General features: G+C 43.6%; 1 protein-coding gene across 1 annotated transcript in view; it reads left to right on the forward strand.

Moving 5' to 3' along the window:
* Window positions 1-804: 804 nt before the first annotated feature.
* Window positions 805-19540, forward strand: part of LOC140069552 (aldehyde dehydrogenase, mitochondrial-like) — a 37039-nt gene continuing 18303 nt past the window's right edge. The window contains exons 1-6 of the mRNA XM_072115813.1: window positions 805-1058; window positions 3596-3700; window positions 8818-8958; window positions 13745-13824; window positions 15571-15682; window positions 15796-15924. Of these exons, the coding sequence (XP_071971914.1) occupies window positions 930-1058; window positions 3596-3700; window positions 8818-8958; window positions 13745-13824; window positions 15571-15682; window positions 15796-15924 (696 nt within the window). The 5' untranslated portion in view covers window positions 805-929. The remainder of the gene's footprint in view (window positions 1059-3595; window positions 3701-8817; window positions 8959-13744; window positions 13825-15570; window positions 15683-15795; window positions 15925-19540) is intronic.

Below are 19540 nucleotides of genomic sequence, written 5' to 3' on the forward strand. Positions count from 1 at the left end.
GCGGGAAGCGGTTATTTTGAGAAAAGAAAAATATACTCACCTTCCCATGCTCCCTGCAGCCTCCTCCGTGATCCTCTTCTTTTACAGACCGAGCCCTGACAGATGCAGTGCGGGGTCCTCCTCTCTATGACACAGGCATCAAAGCAATGAAGGCGATGCCTGGGCCACTCAAATGACGCAGGCAAGAAACATTGATGCCTGTGTCCAGTGATCAACTCGCATAGCCCTGATCCCCATGGAGAGTTGGGATGGCGCTGGGGGGATTGTGACTCCAAACGGCCCACCTTTTATTGTGAAACATGGTCACCGCAAGAACACATTCCCCCTGGATCCCCCCATGATGGTGGCAGCCGCCCTACTCACACCTCCTGCCCCCTGATCAGACCTCTTGACACCAGGTGTCCCTCATCAGACTTGAATGTGGGGGCGGGGCCAGCTGCAGTGACTCCTCCCTCCTCACCAGCAGCCACAGTAGCTGCAGCAGGATGCTGACACTGTCAGGGTGGTATAGCCCTTGCCTGCAGAGCTCATAGCCTGTGCATGGAGCCTGCAGCAGTACATGGCTCTAGTGGGTGACAACATGTAAGCACGGTCACTATCAGTAGGTCCTGTGAGCAGCTGCCGCAGTGTGTAGATTAACCCCTGTAACCGCATATGAGATGCCTGGAGAGTCTATGACGATGGTAGGTCAGCCTGGGGACCACTGCTGGGGTCACTCCAGGTCTGCACAGGCGGCTGGGTGTATTCTCCGTTTACTGGCTGGTGGTCTGAGCTCCTCCTCCTCGCCGTGACAGGGGGCGTGGTCTGAGCTTATAGAAATCCCCCCAGTGAAAGTTTACAGAAGTTCTTCTCCCCTTGTTGTGCAGTGGAGCGGCCGGGCTGCAGCGGGTTTATTCCGGACACACAGTGTAAAAGTCATCGGCTGTACCATGCTGCGAGCTGTGCTGGGGAGAGTCTGCTCCAGGGTGACCCAGGTGCCTGTAGCCGTCCAGGTCGCCAGGTTTTCTGCAGCTGCCATTCCTGCCCCCAACCCAAAGCCAGATGTTCCCTACACCCAGGTAATGACCCCAAGATGTGCTGGTGGTGGTCGCGCTGGAGGGGGCAGATCACAAGCTTCTGCTCTGTAATGCAATACTTTCGGGGAACTTCAACGGACGGGTAAGTAAATGTGCCCCAGTGTGTACAGTGGTCAGTAGTGAGTGGCATCTCGTAGGTGCGTGACTCTCCTGCTTGGATTACTTTTATTAAAAAGGAAACAAAGACACTGGCTGTTGCATCCATTTTTTTTCTTTTTTAACTCTTTATATCCTCACCTTTTTTCCACGTTAATGCCTGGGCCTTTTTTTTTTTTTTTCAATTTCTTCTACGGCCTTTAACTTTTATATTTTTTTAACACTATAGCTATATGGGGTCTTGTTTTTGGGGGATGAAATGTAATTTTCATCCCCCAGCACAATTTTGGGTTTCACATGCACTACTGGTGAACCTATTTTTTTAACCATTTCTGTGCAATATATTTAAAATTAATATTTTCTCCTAATATCGTTGAAGCTAAAAATACCCCATCTCGGCTTATACATGAGTGTATAAAAGTAAATAAACGTACATGCTCACCTTCCGGCTCTCCCTGCGGCTGCTCTTCAATGGTAACAGAGCGGACAGCCACTGTGGTTGACATTACAGCTGTTGCGGCTGGCCTGTGCACACAGTGCTGTTGTGGACCTGGCACCGTAATGAAGAAAGAAGAGGCGCTGCCCACGGAGTTGTCGCGGACCTGCCGCGTACATGAAGATAGAAGAGGAGCTGCCAGAATGGTGAGTACTTCATTTATTAAAAATTTTTTTTTGTTTGTTTTTTTTTTGGTTTTCTTTTACAGACAAGCTATACGCTACAGGGGGCTGGTTCTATACTTCAATGGGCTGGTAGGCTATATACTACCGGGGGCTGGCAGGCTATACACTACAGGGGGATGGCCAGTGCCCTGGGGACGTTGTGACCAATGCATTTCCCACCCTCCGCTTATACTTGACTCAATAGGTTTTCCCAGTTTTTGGTGGTAAAATTAGGTACCGTGACTTATTCTCGTGTCTGCTTATACTCAAGTATATACGGTACACAATATTGTAATGGGTTTAGCACAAAAATTTGCACGCACTGTGAGCAAACCCTTTTGTTAACGTTACAGAATGTTGGCCTGAGATTTGTTTGGAAGTCTGCAGCTCTGCCAAACTTTCTGCATTTATTAGTCTTACAAGTTTGGAGCTGAGCCTTTTTGCAAGGAGTAGAGAAGTTGCATAATAGGAAAGGCAGAGAATTATCAGTCGCTTGCTTGAACACAAGAGGAAACTTAGGAACTAGAAAATCCTTTACTGTATACAAGTGTCTTGCAGTGATGGTTTTTGCTTGTTGTTATTGTTGGAATTAAATACAATTTTGTATCTTAATATATACGATATTGGAGCAATTTTTTTAATTTTTTTATTATAGTGAACTATACAGTAAAAAGACTCTAGTACCCTGCTGGGCTGTATTTAGCCTGGATACTATATGAGATATGGTTGTGCATGGAGACATTCTCACACATTTCACCATGATGCAAGGCATCCCATCCCCAGACACTGTTCTTGATCCTTGGATCTGATTAGCAAGCAGTCCGGTTTCCGAAGACCCAGCATGTGCTGCTAGCCTTATAGGTTCTTCAAGTTGATGGCCCTGCTGGTACTATAAATGTTTGGTGATAAATGGTTTTCCTTATCCCATTCTGGAAAACTTTGCATATTTTCCCAGAATCCCACTAGGGGAACATCCATGGCTATAAAACTCCACAGGCCTAAATGGTGACCTTAATTGGCAGTCTCCGTAAGTAGAACTCTTACTTCCCAACCCTAGTCACAAGCCTCTCACCCAGCCAAAGCAGTTCCCTACGCTGTACTGATGAGACCCAAACAGGTTGCATATTTTCCCAGAAACCCCCCTAGTGGAGCATCCATGGCTATTAGACTCCACACACCTACATGGTGGCTTTAATTGGCAGTGTCCATAAGGACTCTTATTTGCAGTCTGGTGGAGACATTCCTGGAAAACCGTTGCTAGCAATTTCCTACTGAAAAATGCCCTACCATGACGGACATCACAGGGGATTGCAGCATGTCCTGAACATATCATTGAGCTGTTATTGCCCCTTGTATCATTACTAGGGTTGATTGTAGAGTGATAGCTCCCTAGATCATCACACAGGTAGCTGGGGCAGGATAAATGCATTCTCTACAATGTCGTCAAAGTGAATTTATATTAGTTGCTAAAGACCATCTATTATGCTGTCTTGTGGCAAGACACTGTGTATAATCATAACCATGGACCTAATCGAGGCCCTTATATTCACAGTAGACAAAATTGCGTGTGAGTTTGACACTATATTATTACAATACTAAATATTGTCATATACCATATGTAACTTTGTCCAAAATGGCACAAAATAAGCTTCACTGATGTCAGCCCAAAAAAATGTGTTGGTTACTAAGAGGCTAAACAAATAATTACCGTTTAATATCAGTTTTGGAAGACTTGCAAAATAAGAAGGGTTTTCTCTTTTCAGCTCTTCATTAACAATGAATTTCAAGATGCAGTCAGCAAGAAGACTTTCCCCACCATTAACCCTTCCACTGGAGAGGTCATCTGTCATGTTGCAGAGGCAGATAAAGTAAGTTATTTGTTAAGTGGCAGATCAATATTCCTTTTTTGATCTTTGCTTGACAACATAGGAACAAATAGAAGTTCACAGCGTACAAAAGAGGACCTTGGAATAAATTCTCTTATGAAGTCCTCTATTATCCGGATTTATGCCTAGTAGAAGTGGCACATGATCAGGAGTGAGTGCCCAGTACAGCACATGACTAGTCAAATGACTATGGATAAAGGAGAGCAGACTGATGTCAAGGGATCCAGTATTAATATGTGTCTGTATAAGATCAGCCCCTGACTGAGAAGTGCATATGTCAAGCATTCATGTGTAAATATAAAGTCAGGAGGAATAGCTGTTGGTCAAATGACTGTTCAAAGCATTACTAGAATACATTCTGCAATGGATTATGTCTTATATTGTTCTCCCTGGTCTCTGGGGAGTTTTCTTTGCTCCATTAATTCCCAAGACTCTATTTTATAATATTTCTCAAACGTGGGCTGCAGACAAAAATTGTGACACAATGGGGCAGATTTATCAAGCTGTCTGAAAGTCAGAATATTCTTAGTTGCCTATGGCAACCAATCACAGCTCGGCTTTCATTATACCAGTGCTTATGAATATTTTAAAGGAGCTGTAATTGGTTGCCATGGGCAACTAGGAATATTCTGACTTTCAGACAGCTTGATAAATCTGCCCCATTGTAACTTGCTTCTGCAAAGTAGTAGTATAAATATGTGACAACGTTATTGAATTCAATGTAACATTTGAAAAATCATTGGATTGTAAAAGAACATTAATTCTGCAAAAAGTTTAATAAATAAATAAACAATAAATCAGATCTTTTTACACATTGTGTGGATGGGATTTGTATGAATTTATTATCTGTGGATTTCCAGTGGTAAAATCTTCACAAAATCCGAGCAGCCTAAGGTTCAGGCCAAATGGGATGAAGATGCTGCAGATTTTCAGTGCAATGCAGGTAAATGGATACAATCCACAACATGTAAATTCTGCTGTGGAAAGTGCAAAGATGTGTTGGGGATTTTCTCCATTTACTTTAATGGGGAAGCATAAAATGTGCAAGTCATTCCTTGCAATATTCTTAGTTTCTACAATTTTTTTTCTCTCTTGTGAGCCGAATATGGTTTAATACAAATGTTGAAATCTGCAGCAAATCTACAGTACAATTCATATGAAACACAAGGGTTTACAGCAAAATTCAAGGCAAATAATGTCACATTTGGGCTTACCATTAGTCGGATTCACAGTAAATATTAAAAGACAAGACTAGCATGGTGTCTGTAAGTCACAGCCTAGACTATTCTGGCGTTACAAATATTTTTCCGGATACATATTTGTACTTTATCAGGTAATGTTCACCGCCCTACTCTCTTGGCACAATATTTTGTCCTCTGGTTTGTATTAATATTTCAAAGTTATTTACGGTACTGCACAAACCACTTATCCATGCATTGTAACACAATTATCCAAATCACTGATTCTTACACATTGGGACTAAAAAAGTACAGACGGTCCCCTACTTAACAACACCTGACTTACAGACGACCCCTAGTTACAAACAGACCTCTGGATGTTGGTAATTTATTGTACTTTAGTCCTAGACTACAATAATCTGCTGTAACAGTTATCAAAGGTGCCTGTAATGAAGCTTTATTGTTAATCCTGATTCTTATGACAATCCAACATTTTTAAGATCCAATTGTCACAGAGACCAAAAAAAATTTGGCTGGGGTTACAATTATAAAATATACAGTTCCGACTTACATACTAATTCAACTTAAGAACAAACCTACAGAATGTATCTTGTATAGAGAGCCTCTTTCCAGAAATTCTCGAGGACCAGGCATTCCCATATCATAAGATTGAAGTCAGCATTAGAATAGTAACACTCTAGAAGAGGATATGCTCTTAATGTAATTAACAAAAATACTGCATTTCACTGATATAATTCCAACCTGTCTCTATCAATCCTGGTGTGATCAATTTTGGTTGCCCCTTGACCCGACCCTTTATCTTCTGAGTTTAGGGTCAGCAGACATCTTGCTCTTCTTTCTGATGCTGTGATGCAATCCGCCTTGGCCCCCATTCTTGCATTCCAGGACGAGCTCACACACACTGGGGCAAATTTGGAAAATGCACTAAAAGTGCTATTTTCCTTTTAAAATGCTGCGTATGGCAAAATCATTAATCTGTCTCTTCCCTGCACTGGCCCGACAGAGTTCATCATCTTTTTTGTTGTGCACCTTTAACATAGAGCGAGCAACACAATTTGCAAGTTAAAGGAAACCTACCATTTAGAATGGCCGGGGTAAGCTGTAAGTACTGAGCACCAGCTCAGGGTGAGCTGGTGCCGGTACTTACTTTCATTAGTGTTATAAACCGCGGTATCGCGGTTTTAACACTTTTTAAACTCTAGACCAGAACAGGCTTCGGCGCTGCGTGCGCACGATCGTGCGCGCGCCTACATAGGAAATAGCGGGGGAAGTTGCGTGCGCACGGTCGCGCGCAGCGCCGAAGCCTCTCCTGCTCTAAAGTTTAAAAAGTGTTAAAACCGCCATACTGCGGTTTATAACACTAACGAAAGTAAGTACCGGCACCAGCTCACCCTGAGCTGGTGCTCGGTACTTACAGCTTACCCCTGCCATTCTAAATGGTAGGTTTCCTTTAAATACAGTGCTTAGTCTGAATCAGTCGCACTGACCAACGGCACGCCCCCTAATTTGTGCCGCATGTAAGCCAGCGCAGATGCACCACAAAAGAGTTGCTTGCGACACAATATCGGTGTAGACACTTCTTAAATACCTGTGCAATCTGTTTCAGCCTAGAAGATCGTGCACAGTCCGACAAAAGTGCGGGGCAAAGCCCTTAGTAAATGTGCCCCACTGACTTCCTGATGTGCGTGAGGAGAGTAAAGCTACAGTAAGCAAAAATAAGTCAGGTAACACCATTCCAGACTGATCCTTAGGGCGCAGAATTTTCCCAAATGCTGTTTGGACCTAGATGAGCCCCACAGAAAATAAGTTATTAGGGAGTCTAGAATCTTAATGAAGGAGCGGGGAACAGGAACATAAATAAAGGCACTTAGGGAGGACAACCATTTTCACTAAATTAACCCTAATTGGGACAAATAGAGGGAGGCAAGACCATAGCTTAAATTTATCCTTAAACAGGTATAGAAGTGAATCTATATTTAAAGATAGTATACTGGGTGGGTCTTTAGGTAGGAAAATGCCTAGGTACTTAAAACTATTGGAGACCTATTGCACATATATTAGGGAGCGTTATCCCTAGAGGTAGATAAGTACCTTAGGTTTGGTTTTGACCAATTGATACGCAGACCAGAATATGATCCAAATCATATACTGCTGCCAGACAGATTGAGCTCCATCCTTCCCTCCCTAGATTATAACTATCAAGAGGGGTTTATTGAGGCACAGGAGGCTAGAGATAGTGTCAGTCAACTTCTGTTGGACTAGGTAGCCATTTTGTATGTTGTCACTTGATGATGAGAAGCCTTTAGCTTATGCTGGGGCTTCCTTCCAGTCTCTGTATGACTCTTATAGTATGGATACAGACTATTCCCCTATGTATTTTAGACTCTACCCCACCCTCCTTTTTCCAGATGCCATGGTATTAATCTGCCTGTTATTTTGGCACTTTCACAAGGGTGACAAGAGATGGGTGTCCCAGCCCCCCCCTCCCCACCTCCGCTCTTCCTAGTTCATACGTACATTTTACTACTGACTTGGATTGCAGCCACACACCATCCAAATGGCACTTCACACTCATTGGGGCTCATTTACTTACCCGTTCCTGTTGCGATCCTGCGGCGCGTAGTCCGACGTGGATTCGGGTTCTGCCGGGATTCACTATCGTCCGGGCGCCCGATATCCTGCAGGTGTGTTGCTGCTGCGCTGAGGTCCGCCGGAGTTTACCTGCTTCTTCCCGGTGCATGTAAGTGCTTGATCTTGCGACACATTTTGTTTTTTAAATTCCGTGGTTTTTCTGAATACATCGGGTTGTCCGACAGGCACGCCCCCCCCCCCCCCCCCGATTTCTGTCGTGTGAAAACGGAAAAATTCGCGAAACCCGACGAAAGGGCAGCCGTTAGTAAATGAGCCCCATTGTTCTCATTTGGCTTGCTCCATTACTTTCTTGTGATGGCCAAGGAGTGATGGAGTGGATATCACCCATATGTACATGGAGACACTGGGGATATTTATCAGGGCACCATGTCAGTAGCGTAGAAGCCCTAAATAATCGCAAATGTTAGCACGGTTATTTTCCACAGTCCACCACCTTCACACCAGTGGGGCGTGAAAAGGGGGGGGGGTGCGGCCAGGCGAGTAGTGGGCGCGGCCGAGGGGCTGGAGTGGGGCGTTACCGTCCTCACGCCTGCGCACTCTCTGCAGCTGGGGTCGCTGGCTGATTTTATTTCTACGCAGACATGGCCTTGTGTAGAGATAAGCGCAGCGCAGGACCCGAAGCCTCGAAATGTATCGGCCAGCGGCGAGGCTATGACCAGCATATGATAAAAAACCCTCAATTGCTCCATGACCAGACCCCCTTCCCCCCCTGTTACAAATAGAGAGGAATCTGGTCATGGAGCACTCAAATCTTCAACCTACCCATCTTTACTCCTCTTTTTTCCCCTCCTCTTTCTACTGGATAACAGCAAGTTTTTCTTTTGTTTTCCTGAGACGCTTTGTTCTCCTTTCTCCATTTCCTCCTCTAATACACAAGTTCTGTCTCAACCTGCTTGCTGCACAGCCTTCTCTCCAGCAAACTTGTTATGTTTGTGATTGTGCTGTGCATGTGATTACTAGGCGATCAACATACCCTTCAGTAGTGCCAAGAAATGTCACACACCCAGCTAAAGTTACATGTTCTTTAAATTTGGGTTGTTGGTGCTACTTTTTACTGGGTAATCTCTGGCCTTTATATAAAACAGAAACACAAGATATATCTCTATATCTATCAGTTCATACTGTCAAACAATGATTGTATCCTGCCTGTGTGTATATTAAACCAGGTCTGGCAGGCAGGATTTTTGTTCTCTATCTTTTTTATCTATTTATACTTGTATCACATTTAAATGGTTGTGGTGCTTACAGGCAGATGTTGACAAGGCGGTGAGAGCTGCACGAGAAGCCTTTAACCTGGGATCACCATGGAGGAGAATGGATGCCTCACAGAGGGGAGTCCTGATAAACAGGCTGGCGGATCTTATTGAGAGGGACAGGACTATTCTAGCTGTAAGTTTGCATATATTATTGAGTTAAAAGCAAATGCTGTAAATGTTTTACTATAAAAAACTGTTAAAATGTTTTCTTTACCAAACTCTCCAGAGAAGTTGATTAGCATCTTTGTGTTTATCTCTTATCTGTGTTCTTCTAACTTGTTATTAGCAGACGGGCCCTAAGTACTAGTTCCACACTGACAGCAGGGTGGTAGCAATGAGACCTGTCAATCAGGAACAGAAAAGCAGGGCAGCTCAGGGAACAATGAATATGCAGGACTCGCATACGGTGATTGGACTTGCCTCAGGAGAGTTGCATATAAATATAAAAAGTCTTTTATTTATCATTGCAGCCATGAAAAGGAACCATTTAGGCCATGGTCACATGTGCCGTTAGCGTTGCGCTCATAATGCAAAGCAAGGGTGTGGCGGGCGGTTCTCGGCCCGATCTTATATGTGTTTCCAGGGAAAAGCAAGTGATTGGTAACCAAAACCCGGTGTCTTGTACTGTGTAAAATGCAGGACACTGGGGGCTGGTCAACAATCACATGCATTTTACTGGGAATGTGCTTCCCCCGTGCAATAGCGGCATGTGTGACCTTGGCCTGAGGGATAAGGCCAGTGCCTTTTAATCATAGTTTCTAATGAAGTATTTATTTTTTTTATAGTTTCTAATGAAGTATTTTTTTAATTATTATTTATTTGAACGACATGTTCCCTCTAAGCCAGTGGTTCTCAACCTTTCTAATGCTGTGACCCCGCAATACAGTTCCTCATGTTGCGGTGACCCCAAACCATATACAAGAATATTGTATTCGTGCCACAAAATGCAATAAAATCTTGGCTCCAATGACTTTAGGCAACCCCTGTGTTTTGATCGTTCGACCCCCGCCGGGGTCGTGACCCACAGGTTGAGAACCACTGCTCTAAGCTAATTTGTGATAAGTCCAACAAGAATTTAGCTTCAGTAAGTGTTTTTGACTTAGGCCACGGTCACCCGTTCCGCTAGCATTGCGTTCAGAAAGCAACCCTACCACACGTGGGATGGGCCATGGCCCGATCGCATATGCGTTTAAAGGGAAATGCATGCAATTGTTAACCAGGCCCCGGGGGCTTGCATTCAAATAATACAAGATACCAGGGTTTGGTGCCCGATCGCATCCCGAGGCCCGTCCCCCCGTTTGCTAGTGTTGCATTATGCACGCTAGAGAAACACGGGACCCGGAGTTAGGAGAACACTCATAAGTGAGACATACTGAGCTGTAGGGGTGTTTAGGTTTGGAAACGTTACTGTGGAAATGGCATGAATGTTATTCAGAGAAAAAAACCCTTAAACCACTTACTTAGCAGCCCCTTTTCAGTTTTTGTGTTTCCATTTATCATGTGCTAGTTACAAACCACATGAGGGCTTGTTATATGTGGGACTAATTGTACTTGGTAGGTGGAAACACATTCCACATGCAGTGGAATTGACAAAGAAAAATTTACTTTTGACATTTTCTGATGGGTTTTGTTTTTTACATCTTTCACTGTGTGATTCAAATGACACATCCCTTTAATTCTTCAGGTCGGTACACTTGTTACGAGCACAGGAAGTGCAGAAACTCACAAATTCTCAAACGTCCTTGACCAGATTTGGCCACCAGTAATAGCTAGATATGAGAGAAACAGATCTCTGCACCCCAGGGTGCCCAGCCACACAAGAGCAATGTCCCCAAGTCAGAATCCTCTTCTGAAGAGCTGGTCGGAAATAGGTCTTGTCAGGAGGAAGCTGCTGTAGGTCCACAGGAGCAGCAACAACTAGTCGTTGTGGGGAAACTATATGACGAGGAGCCGTTTCTTCCCCAACAACATCAGAGGTGTGAGAGAGGGCATCCGCCTTGACATTCTTCTCGGTGGGATAGAAGTGGATCAAGAAGTTGAATGGAGAAAAGAAGACGGACCAACGAGCCTGTCGAGGATTGAGATGCTGAGCAGTCTGGAGATATAGGAGATTCTCGTGGTCAGTGTAGATTTAGACCGAATGACGAGCTCCTTCCAGAAGATAGCAACACTCCTTCAAAGCAAGTTTTATGGCCAATAGCTCTTGGTCCCCTATGGTCCTCTGCGGAGGAGAAGGTCTTAGATAAGAACCCACAAGTGAGAGTTTGGCCCTTGGGCCCTTTCTGAGTGGGCACTGCTCCAACTCCTACTGAGAAGGCGTCAACTTCCAGCTGAAAAGTCTTCTCCATATCAGGCCATGTGAAAACTGGGGCCAAGAGAAAGGCCAACTTCAGACTAGAGAAGGCTTCTTCAGCTGTCGGGGGCCATAGTCTGGCATTGGCAATCTTCTTGGTCAGCGCCACAATGGGAGACACAAGAGAGGAGAAGTGCGGAACAAACTGCCGGTAGTAATGGGCGAAGCCCAGGAATCTCTATATTGCATGCAGTCAGAGATGACTGCACTTCCCGAGTTTGGCGTAAAAGTGATTGTCTCTTGTTTAGGCCACGATAATCTATACATGGACGGAGTGGCCCATCCTTTTTGGCCAGAAAGCAGAACCCTGCACCGACAGGAGAAGAGGACTTGCGTATGAAACCCCTCTGTAGATCCTCTTTCACGTAGACTGACATCGCAGTGGTTTCGGGTACAGACAGTGGTTACACCCGACACCATGGAGGAGATGTGCCAGGCAGCAGGTCAATTGTCGTGCAGACAACATGTCCTTAACTTGTCCCGAAAGTCCCTATTTAAAGGTTGCAATCAGGGCTGTATCATTCCAGGCTAGCTCAGAGGCCAGAGTACGGAACCGAATCACATAGTCACCAACAGATGAGTCCCCTTGACGCAGGTTCAGCAGTTCGGTCTCAGCTGAAGAAGCCCGTTCAGATTCCTCAAAGACAGACCGGAGGTGATGTCAGCTGTAACTGGGACTTTTCTGTCCCAGAGGGGAGTAGCCTCTGTGCATTGTCCGACGAGGATTTGGGTCTGCCGTGATTCACTAAGATCATGCGTCCAATTTTCTGCATCTGTCGCTTCCCCTGTAGAGGTCCGCCAGAGTTCACCTTCTTCTCCCCGGTGCATGTGAGTGCTGATCTTGCGACACAATTTGCTTTTTAAATTCCGCCGTTTGTCCGAATCAGTCGGGTTGTCCGATGTCCAGGCCCCCGATTTGTGCCGCATGCAAACTGGCGCCGATGCGACACGATCCGACCGCGTGCGCCAAAAACCTGGGGCAATTCAAGTCAAAACAGAAAAAAAAAAAATTGCGAAACCCGACGAAAATGCTATGTTTGGACCCTTAGTAAATGTGCCCTAATATGTTTCAGGGTCTAGGATCCAAAAAATATAGAGTATTCCCATGAGAAAATCTCAAGCCTAAATCATGAAGGAATGGAGAGACCCGGAAAAGAGAATGGAAAGAGAAGGAAACCGCCTTTTGGGTTCAGAGTTTAACAATACAGTATTCTCAAAAAAGCTTCTGAGAAAAAATAGAAATTCCCCAAGGAGTCAAATTACTACCACCAAAGGCAGAGTTTTTGTAACTGAAAGAGAACTCGTACCAACCAAACCAGAAGCGACCAACCGAACAAAAAATTTCAGGCTTATAAGGGACGAGCCAGAAACATCTTTTTCAATAAGCGGACCCAGCAAACAACAATCCCAATGATGTCAGAGGAAAGTTCTTTCAGCGGTTGTCACACACTAAATACTTATTCTCTGTTATTCCTGCTGTCAGTGCAGTTGATAGTCTTATTAGTAAGTCTCACTTATTAAACATTCCTATAGTTCGAGGGGGAGGGACTCCGATTTATTGGTTTCACAGTGTTTCCTTTCTCTGGGAAGGCGGGGAATCCCTTCTGTCAGTGCCCCTTGGAGGATTACAGAAAATCCAAAACGTCGCACAGTTGTCAAAATGGTAGCAATGAAAAAGTCTTCTCATCTCGCAAACAATGACGTCACACAGCTTCATACATCAAAGTATGTAAAAGTTATTAGCGCTAGAAGATGCCACATTGAAGAATTTTTTTTTCTACAGAATGTTTTCATTTTTCTCAATGTATTTAAACACAATAAAACCCATATAAATTTAGTATCCCTGTGATCGTACCGACCCAAAGTATAATGTAGACATGTCATTTTGGGGCGCACAGTGAGAGCTGTAAGCCCAAGCCACAAATGCGTTTTTCCAACAATTTCTCTGCATTTGGAATTTTTTTCACGTTTCCCAGTACAGGGTATGGAATATTAAACACCATCAATACAAAGTGCAATGTGTTACCCTCACACAGTGCTTTACATGGAAAAAAGAAAACATTTGCACATTAAGGGCTTAAAGTCTTAACAGCACATAAATTGCCTGTGTCATTAAGGCTGTATAGAGAGGCCCCACACATTGAGCTCATCATATATGGCAGGTATCTACCATATAATACACAAGACTCTAGCCACTAACATCCATGAGCAGTGTATTGCCATCACAGCTATTAAACATTGGATATCATCTGGATGTTCCCATGACAGCCAGTGGCCTCTCAAAAACCCAAAGATCATCCAAGATTCTTTATTGAAGCTTTTTTGTGTCGGTTTGGAATATTAAGTAGTGTTACTAGTAAGTACAGTTTGTCCTGCAAAAAGCAAGTCTTCATACTGTAAACAAAAAAGTGATAGATTTTAGAATGCAGTGATTTAAACACATATGGAAATATGGTAGTTTTTATGCACGTTGGGTATAATACACAGTGTCCTACAATAAAGATCTGTTGGTGTTAAATATATATCACAGAATATTGTTATTGTGGGTTAAATTTTTTTTCCTTAGACTTTGGAAACCCTGGACAATGGAAAACCTTATGCTATGGCCTATACAGTAGACCTGGATATTGTATTAAAGTGTTTGAGGTAAATACAGTAGTTTCTGTTGTACTGTAGCTCTATGTATGTACATGTATAAGAATAAGTAGTGAACTTGTTGAAATCAATTCAATTTCTGCTTTGATTACTACAGTCTTTAAGTCACTGTTTAACTTAAATAGGGGTGAAAAAAACAGCTTTGGTCTACGGGCATCATTTTAATACTATTAAACTTTAAAGGGGTATTCTCGTCTGGGCATTCACATTCAGTTTGATTAATCTGACATATATAAACATTTCTTCAATTATATGTTATTAAAAAAATGTTCCTGTTTGAAGATAATTTCTCATAAATGTAGTTATTTGGTCCCTTAGAAACAAGACTGTGTCCTTGGATACGGTCACCTCTGCTGGAGTGATTGCCCAAAGAAACAAAAAGTTTTTGTATATGAAATGTCCAGGAGTTACTGCATGTCCCACAGCCGTCCTGTGGTAATGATTGCTAGATCAGGAGGTAAGGCAGGACTCAATAGCATATGTCTGGCCACTGCTGCCAAAATGTGAGGTGGTCGTATCTGAGGAAGCTATCTCGTTTCTAAGGGACAACATGGCTACATTTATGAGAAATTATCTTCACACAGGAACATTTTTTTTAATAACATCTAAATGAAGAAATGTTTATATATTGCAAATGAATTTAATTAAATGTGAATACCCACATGGGAATACCCCTTTAAGGACTTTCACTTATAGCCACCACAGTGCAGCACAATATATAACACCAGAACAACCTTGAATACCACAGTGCAGCATAAAATATAACACTAGAAAACATCAATGCCACAGTGCAGCACAACATATAACAATAAAAACTTAAAATACCACAATGCAGCACAAAATATAACACCAGAAACACCTCAAATACCACGGTGCAGCACAAAATATAACAATAGAAAACCTCAAATACCACAGCACAGCACAAAATATAAAAATATAAGACATCAAATACAAAAATGCTGCACAAAATAGGGTGCCTAACAAATAACAGCTCCGATAAAACTTTGGAAATGTCAGATAAATGAGAGACCCAAGTCCAGAAAACAGATAATAATGCAGACAATTAATAGTAATGCAGACTTCCCAAAAATTCGGGAAGTGTCCTATTGCTAATTAAAATGGTGGGGCTGGTTGTTTAGGACTTGTGTAACTCTGAGGAGGAGAGTTCTGTTTGGATTATGTGGTGACCACCATTTACTAAGTGGCTGGTGTAGGGTCCTTTTCATGTGATCTAGATGAACTGCCAGTGTGTCCTCTAAAGTCTTCTTTTAGAAGCCATACCTCTATTTAGATGAGCAGTGTCCTGACAATGCACACTTATTATTATCATCATTAATTCCACTCCCTTTTTGGATTTCTCCAGAGACCCCCCCCCCCAAAAAAAAAAAAAAAACTTCTTCAGGGGGAACATCCTGTAAGTATGACATGCTTCTTTATTGCAATGAACTTTAAAGGGAACCTGTCTCCACAACGCACATGTTCCAAAATCCATAACATGACAATAGCAGACGACTTGACTTGTCTCCAGCTCTCACTGCACATGTCAGAGCGATTGAGCTCACTGAACCAGCAGCGAGAATGCTTGCTTTTATGGGGTTTTGGAACATGTGCTAGCTGTAAAATGTGGGCTGTGGTGACAGGTTTCCTTTAAGTATAGAGGGGGCATTTCTGTAGTACTACACATTTCTTTACAGGTAAAGCTGCCTTAAAGTGTTCATGGTTTTTCATTATACTTAGATACTATGCTGGATGGGCTGACAAATGGCATGGAAAAACCATTCCAATTGATGGAGACTATTTCGCCTACACCAGGCATGAACCAGTGGGAGTCTGTGCACAAATCATACCGGTAGGCTTTCCTTGAAGGTCTGTTTTTTTGGGAACATGATTTTCTAACTCCCCCAAGCAAACAACCTTTGCAATTGCTTGGTAAGCAGAGTTGATTTCTATCCTTTCTTACAGTGGAATTTCCCTCTTGTGATGTTGGCCTGGAAGTTTGGCCCAGCACTGGCTACTGGGAATGTAATTGTCATGAAGGTTGCTGAGCAGACCCCTCTCACTGCTTTACATCTTGCCAGCTTGGTGAAGGAGGTAATTTTCGCTTGCATATTTAATTTTACCGTTAAAAGAATACCTCACCTTTCAAAAACTTTAAATCAGTTGCCCAATATATGAGGAGTACAACTAGGAATATGCAGGTCATTACACAGCGTCAGTCCAGGAGCAGTTGGCAGCCACACACTATCAGGACCCAAATCTCCTCCATTATAATTCTAATCCACATATTTAAACCAGCCTCCTCCGTTTCTATGATATATGCTGTGCACCCTTTTCATTATATAAGCTCCCTTATTACTGTATATGGGGTTCTGCCTTAGATCAGTTTCAAACAGCTAAAATATGTACAATATTGCAGTATTAATTTCTGGTCTGGCCGGCCCGTAGTGCCATAAAATGTACCACACAACGTCATATGTATTGTCATACTGACTGATAATGCTGTGGCTCCCATTCTATTATGTGCTTTCTATAGGATTTTATTAATGTTTATTACGGTAGTCAAACATACACAAAATAAAAGCTGACATATTAGGGCATTACTTACCCGGTCCGGAGGTGATCCCGAAAGTGCATTGTCTGATGACAATGCACTGTGCCGCGATTCACTTACATTGTGCGCCCAACTTGCTGAATGTGTCGCTTCCCCGATCAGATCGGCCGGAGTTCACCAGCTTCGACCAGGTGTATGTAAGTGCATGGCTGCGACACAATTTTTAAGTTAAATCCCGCAGTGTGTCTAAATACTTTGGACAATTCCCTGATCTGCGCAGAAGCGACACCTAGTGGATATCGGGCGCACGACCCTAGTGAATCCCGGCAAGCTCCGAATCAACGTCGGACATCGCTCCGCGGGATCGCGAATGGACCAGGTAAGTAAATGAGCCCCATTGGGGCAGATTTATCAAGTGTCTGAAAGTCAGAATATTTCCAATTGCCCATGGCAACCAATCACAGCTCCCCTTTAAAATATTCATGAGCACTGGTCAAATGAAAGCTGAGCTGTGATTGGTTGCCATGGGCAACTGGAAATATTCTGACATTCAGACTGCTTGATAAATCTGCCCCATTGTGTCTATTTCTGTTTTTGTTCTTCTCCTTCGAACTTTCTTTATCTTACCACATGTGAGCCTAAAAAGGCATTTTTGCCCTTTTGGCCACATTACACAGAAACTGCCCTTTATAAGAGCATGATAAAAGCAAAGTACATTAAAAAAAAAGCTTTACTTTCCTCTGCTAAGATATATTGCAATGTTACTTATATTAACTTGCACTAAAATGTTTTCTTTCTTGGAAGAATAGGCCCCTTATTTAACCCCTTAGCGCTCCGCGCCGTAGCTGTACTGCGCAGCTTCCCACTATTGGCGCTCAGCGCAGTACAGCTACTGCGCGAGCGCATACTATTTTAGAATTGTCACCACGTCGCGAGACGTGGTGACATCGGGCTGAAATTTGGGTGACAGAGGCAGGAGGAGTTCCTGTCTCCGTCACCCGACCAATCAAATTGGTCCCGCCCGCCGATCGCCGTGATTGGCCAGTCAAACCTGACTGGCCAATTACAGCGATTTTAGGCTAAAAAACGTGCTTTTAGCACTTTCCTCTTCCTCCAGCGGCACCATTTTGGTTTGGTATCGCTGGAGAGAGGAAAGAGCGTTACTGTGTGCACCAAAATACACTTTTACACTATAAATAGTGTTCTGATCCTTATCTGATCCCTATTGTTCCCTACAAATTCCCATCCCTATCTGTTTTTTCCTGTGTGTTCCCTGTGTGATCGCCTTGTGTGATCCCACGTGTCTTCCGTTTTTCCCTGTCTGTCCCTTCTGAACCCAAACGCACTTTTCAGTGCGCTGTGTTAGCGTTGTTCTGCACTGGACGCACTTTTCAGTGCGCCGTGTGAATAGCGCTGCACAGAATCTTTAGCAATCTTAGCGGTAGTTAGTTTGTCTTAGGGCAAGCTAGGTGCATTTGTAGCGCCTTTTTGCGCGGTGCACATAGGTTTTTTTTCGGTGCCTGGTAATATTTTTTTCCAGAACGCCGTAGGTGTACCCGTACATAGCTACTTTTTGTGTGTGCCATCTGTGCGGCTGGTCCGTGTGGCTTGGTGTGCATTATCTTTTTTTTTTGTGTGCTATCTGTGCGGCTTGTCCGTGTAGTTTAGTGCGCATTATTTTTTTTGTGTGCTATCTGTGCGGCTTGTCCGTGTAGTTTAGTGCGCATTATTTTTTGTGTGTGCCATCTGTGCGGCTTGTCCGTGTAGTTTGGTGTGCATTACCTTTTTTTTTGTGTGCTATCTGTGCGGCTTGTCCGTCTAGTTTAGTGCGCATTATTTTTTTTGTGTGCTATCTGTGCGGCTTGTCCGTGTAGTTTAGTGCACATTATTTTTTGTGTGTGCCATCTGTGCGGCTTGTCCGTGTAGTTTGGTGCGCATTATCTTTTTTTTTTTGTGTGCTATCTGTGCGGCTTGTCCGTGTAGTTTAGTGCACATTATTTTTTGTGTGTGCCATCTGTGCGGCTTGTCGTGTAGTTTGGTGTGCATTATATTTTTTTTTTGTGTGCCTGCTAGACGGTTTATCCGTGTAGTTTGGTGCACATTATCTAATTTTTCTTGTTCTCTATTTTTTTTTGTGTGCAATGTCTCAGAAGACGTACACCGTGTTGGAGGCATATAACATGCTTGCCTCTGACACCGAGTCAGCTAGTGGGGATGATGGTCCCTTTTACCTATCATCATCCTCCTGCTCATCTTCCAGTGACCTGGAAGGACCCCCAAGAAGGCGCCGTAGGGTTCCAGGGACTTCTGCAATTGAAGTGCCTGGGACTTCTGCAGGAGAAGTGCCTGGGACTTCTGCAGGAGAAGTTTCTGGGACTTCTGCAGGAGAAGCGTCTGGGGCTTCCACTGACCCCACATGGGTAGCCCCAGATAATTATACCCCTCAGGTCCCTGACTTTTTGGGCCATCCTGGCATTAACTTTGACACGACAGGGCTCAGAGCTGTAGACTTTTTTAAGTTTTTTTTTGATGAGGAGCTGCTAAATATTATTATATTTCAGACAAATCTCTACGCTGCACAACATATTGCCCAAAACCCCACGTCCTTTTATGCACAACCCTACAGGTGGACCCCTGTCACTGCAGCAGAGATGTACAAGTATTGGGGCATAATACTCCTTATGGGGATAGTAAAGAAGCCTTCAATCAGGGACTACTGGAGCACAGATATACTGTGCCACACCCCCATGTTCCGCATGGCAATGAGCAGGATGCGCTTTGAAGCCATCCATAAGTTTTTGCACTACACTGACAACACACAGTGCCCACCCAGAGGTGACCCCAGTTATGATCGGTTATTTAAGGTCAGGCCCATATTAGATCATTTTAGTGCCAAGTTTGCCCAGGCATATACTCCCGCCAAACATGTGAGCATAGACGAGTCCCTGGTACAATTCAAAGGGAGACTTCAATTCCGCCAGTACCTGCCCAATAAGAGGGCAAGATATGGTGTGAAAATGTATAAGCTGTGCGAAAGTTCATCAGGGTACACATACAAGTTCAGGGTATATGAAGGGAAGGACTCCTCTATAGTGCCCCCAGAATGCCCCCCCTTCCTGGGTGTTACAGGGAAGATAGTGTGGGATTTAGTGCACC

Source organism: Engystomops pustulosus, chromosome 1, assembly GCF_040894005.1.
Source record: "Engystomops pustulosus chromosome 1, aEngPut4.maternal, whole genome shotgun sequence".
Lineage (NCBI taxonomy): Eukaryota > Metazoa > Chordata > Amphibia > Anura > Leptodactylidae > Engystomops > Engystomops pustulosus.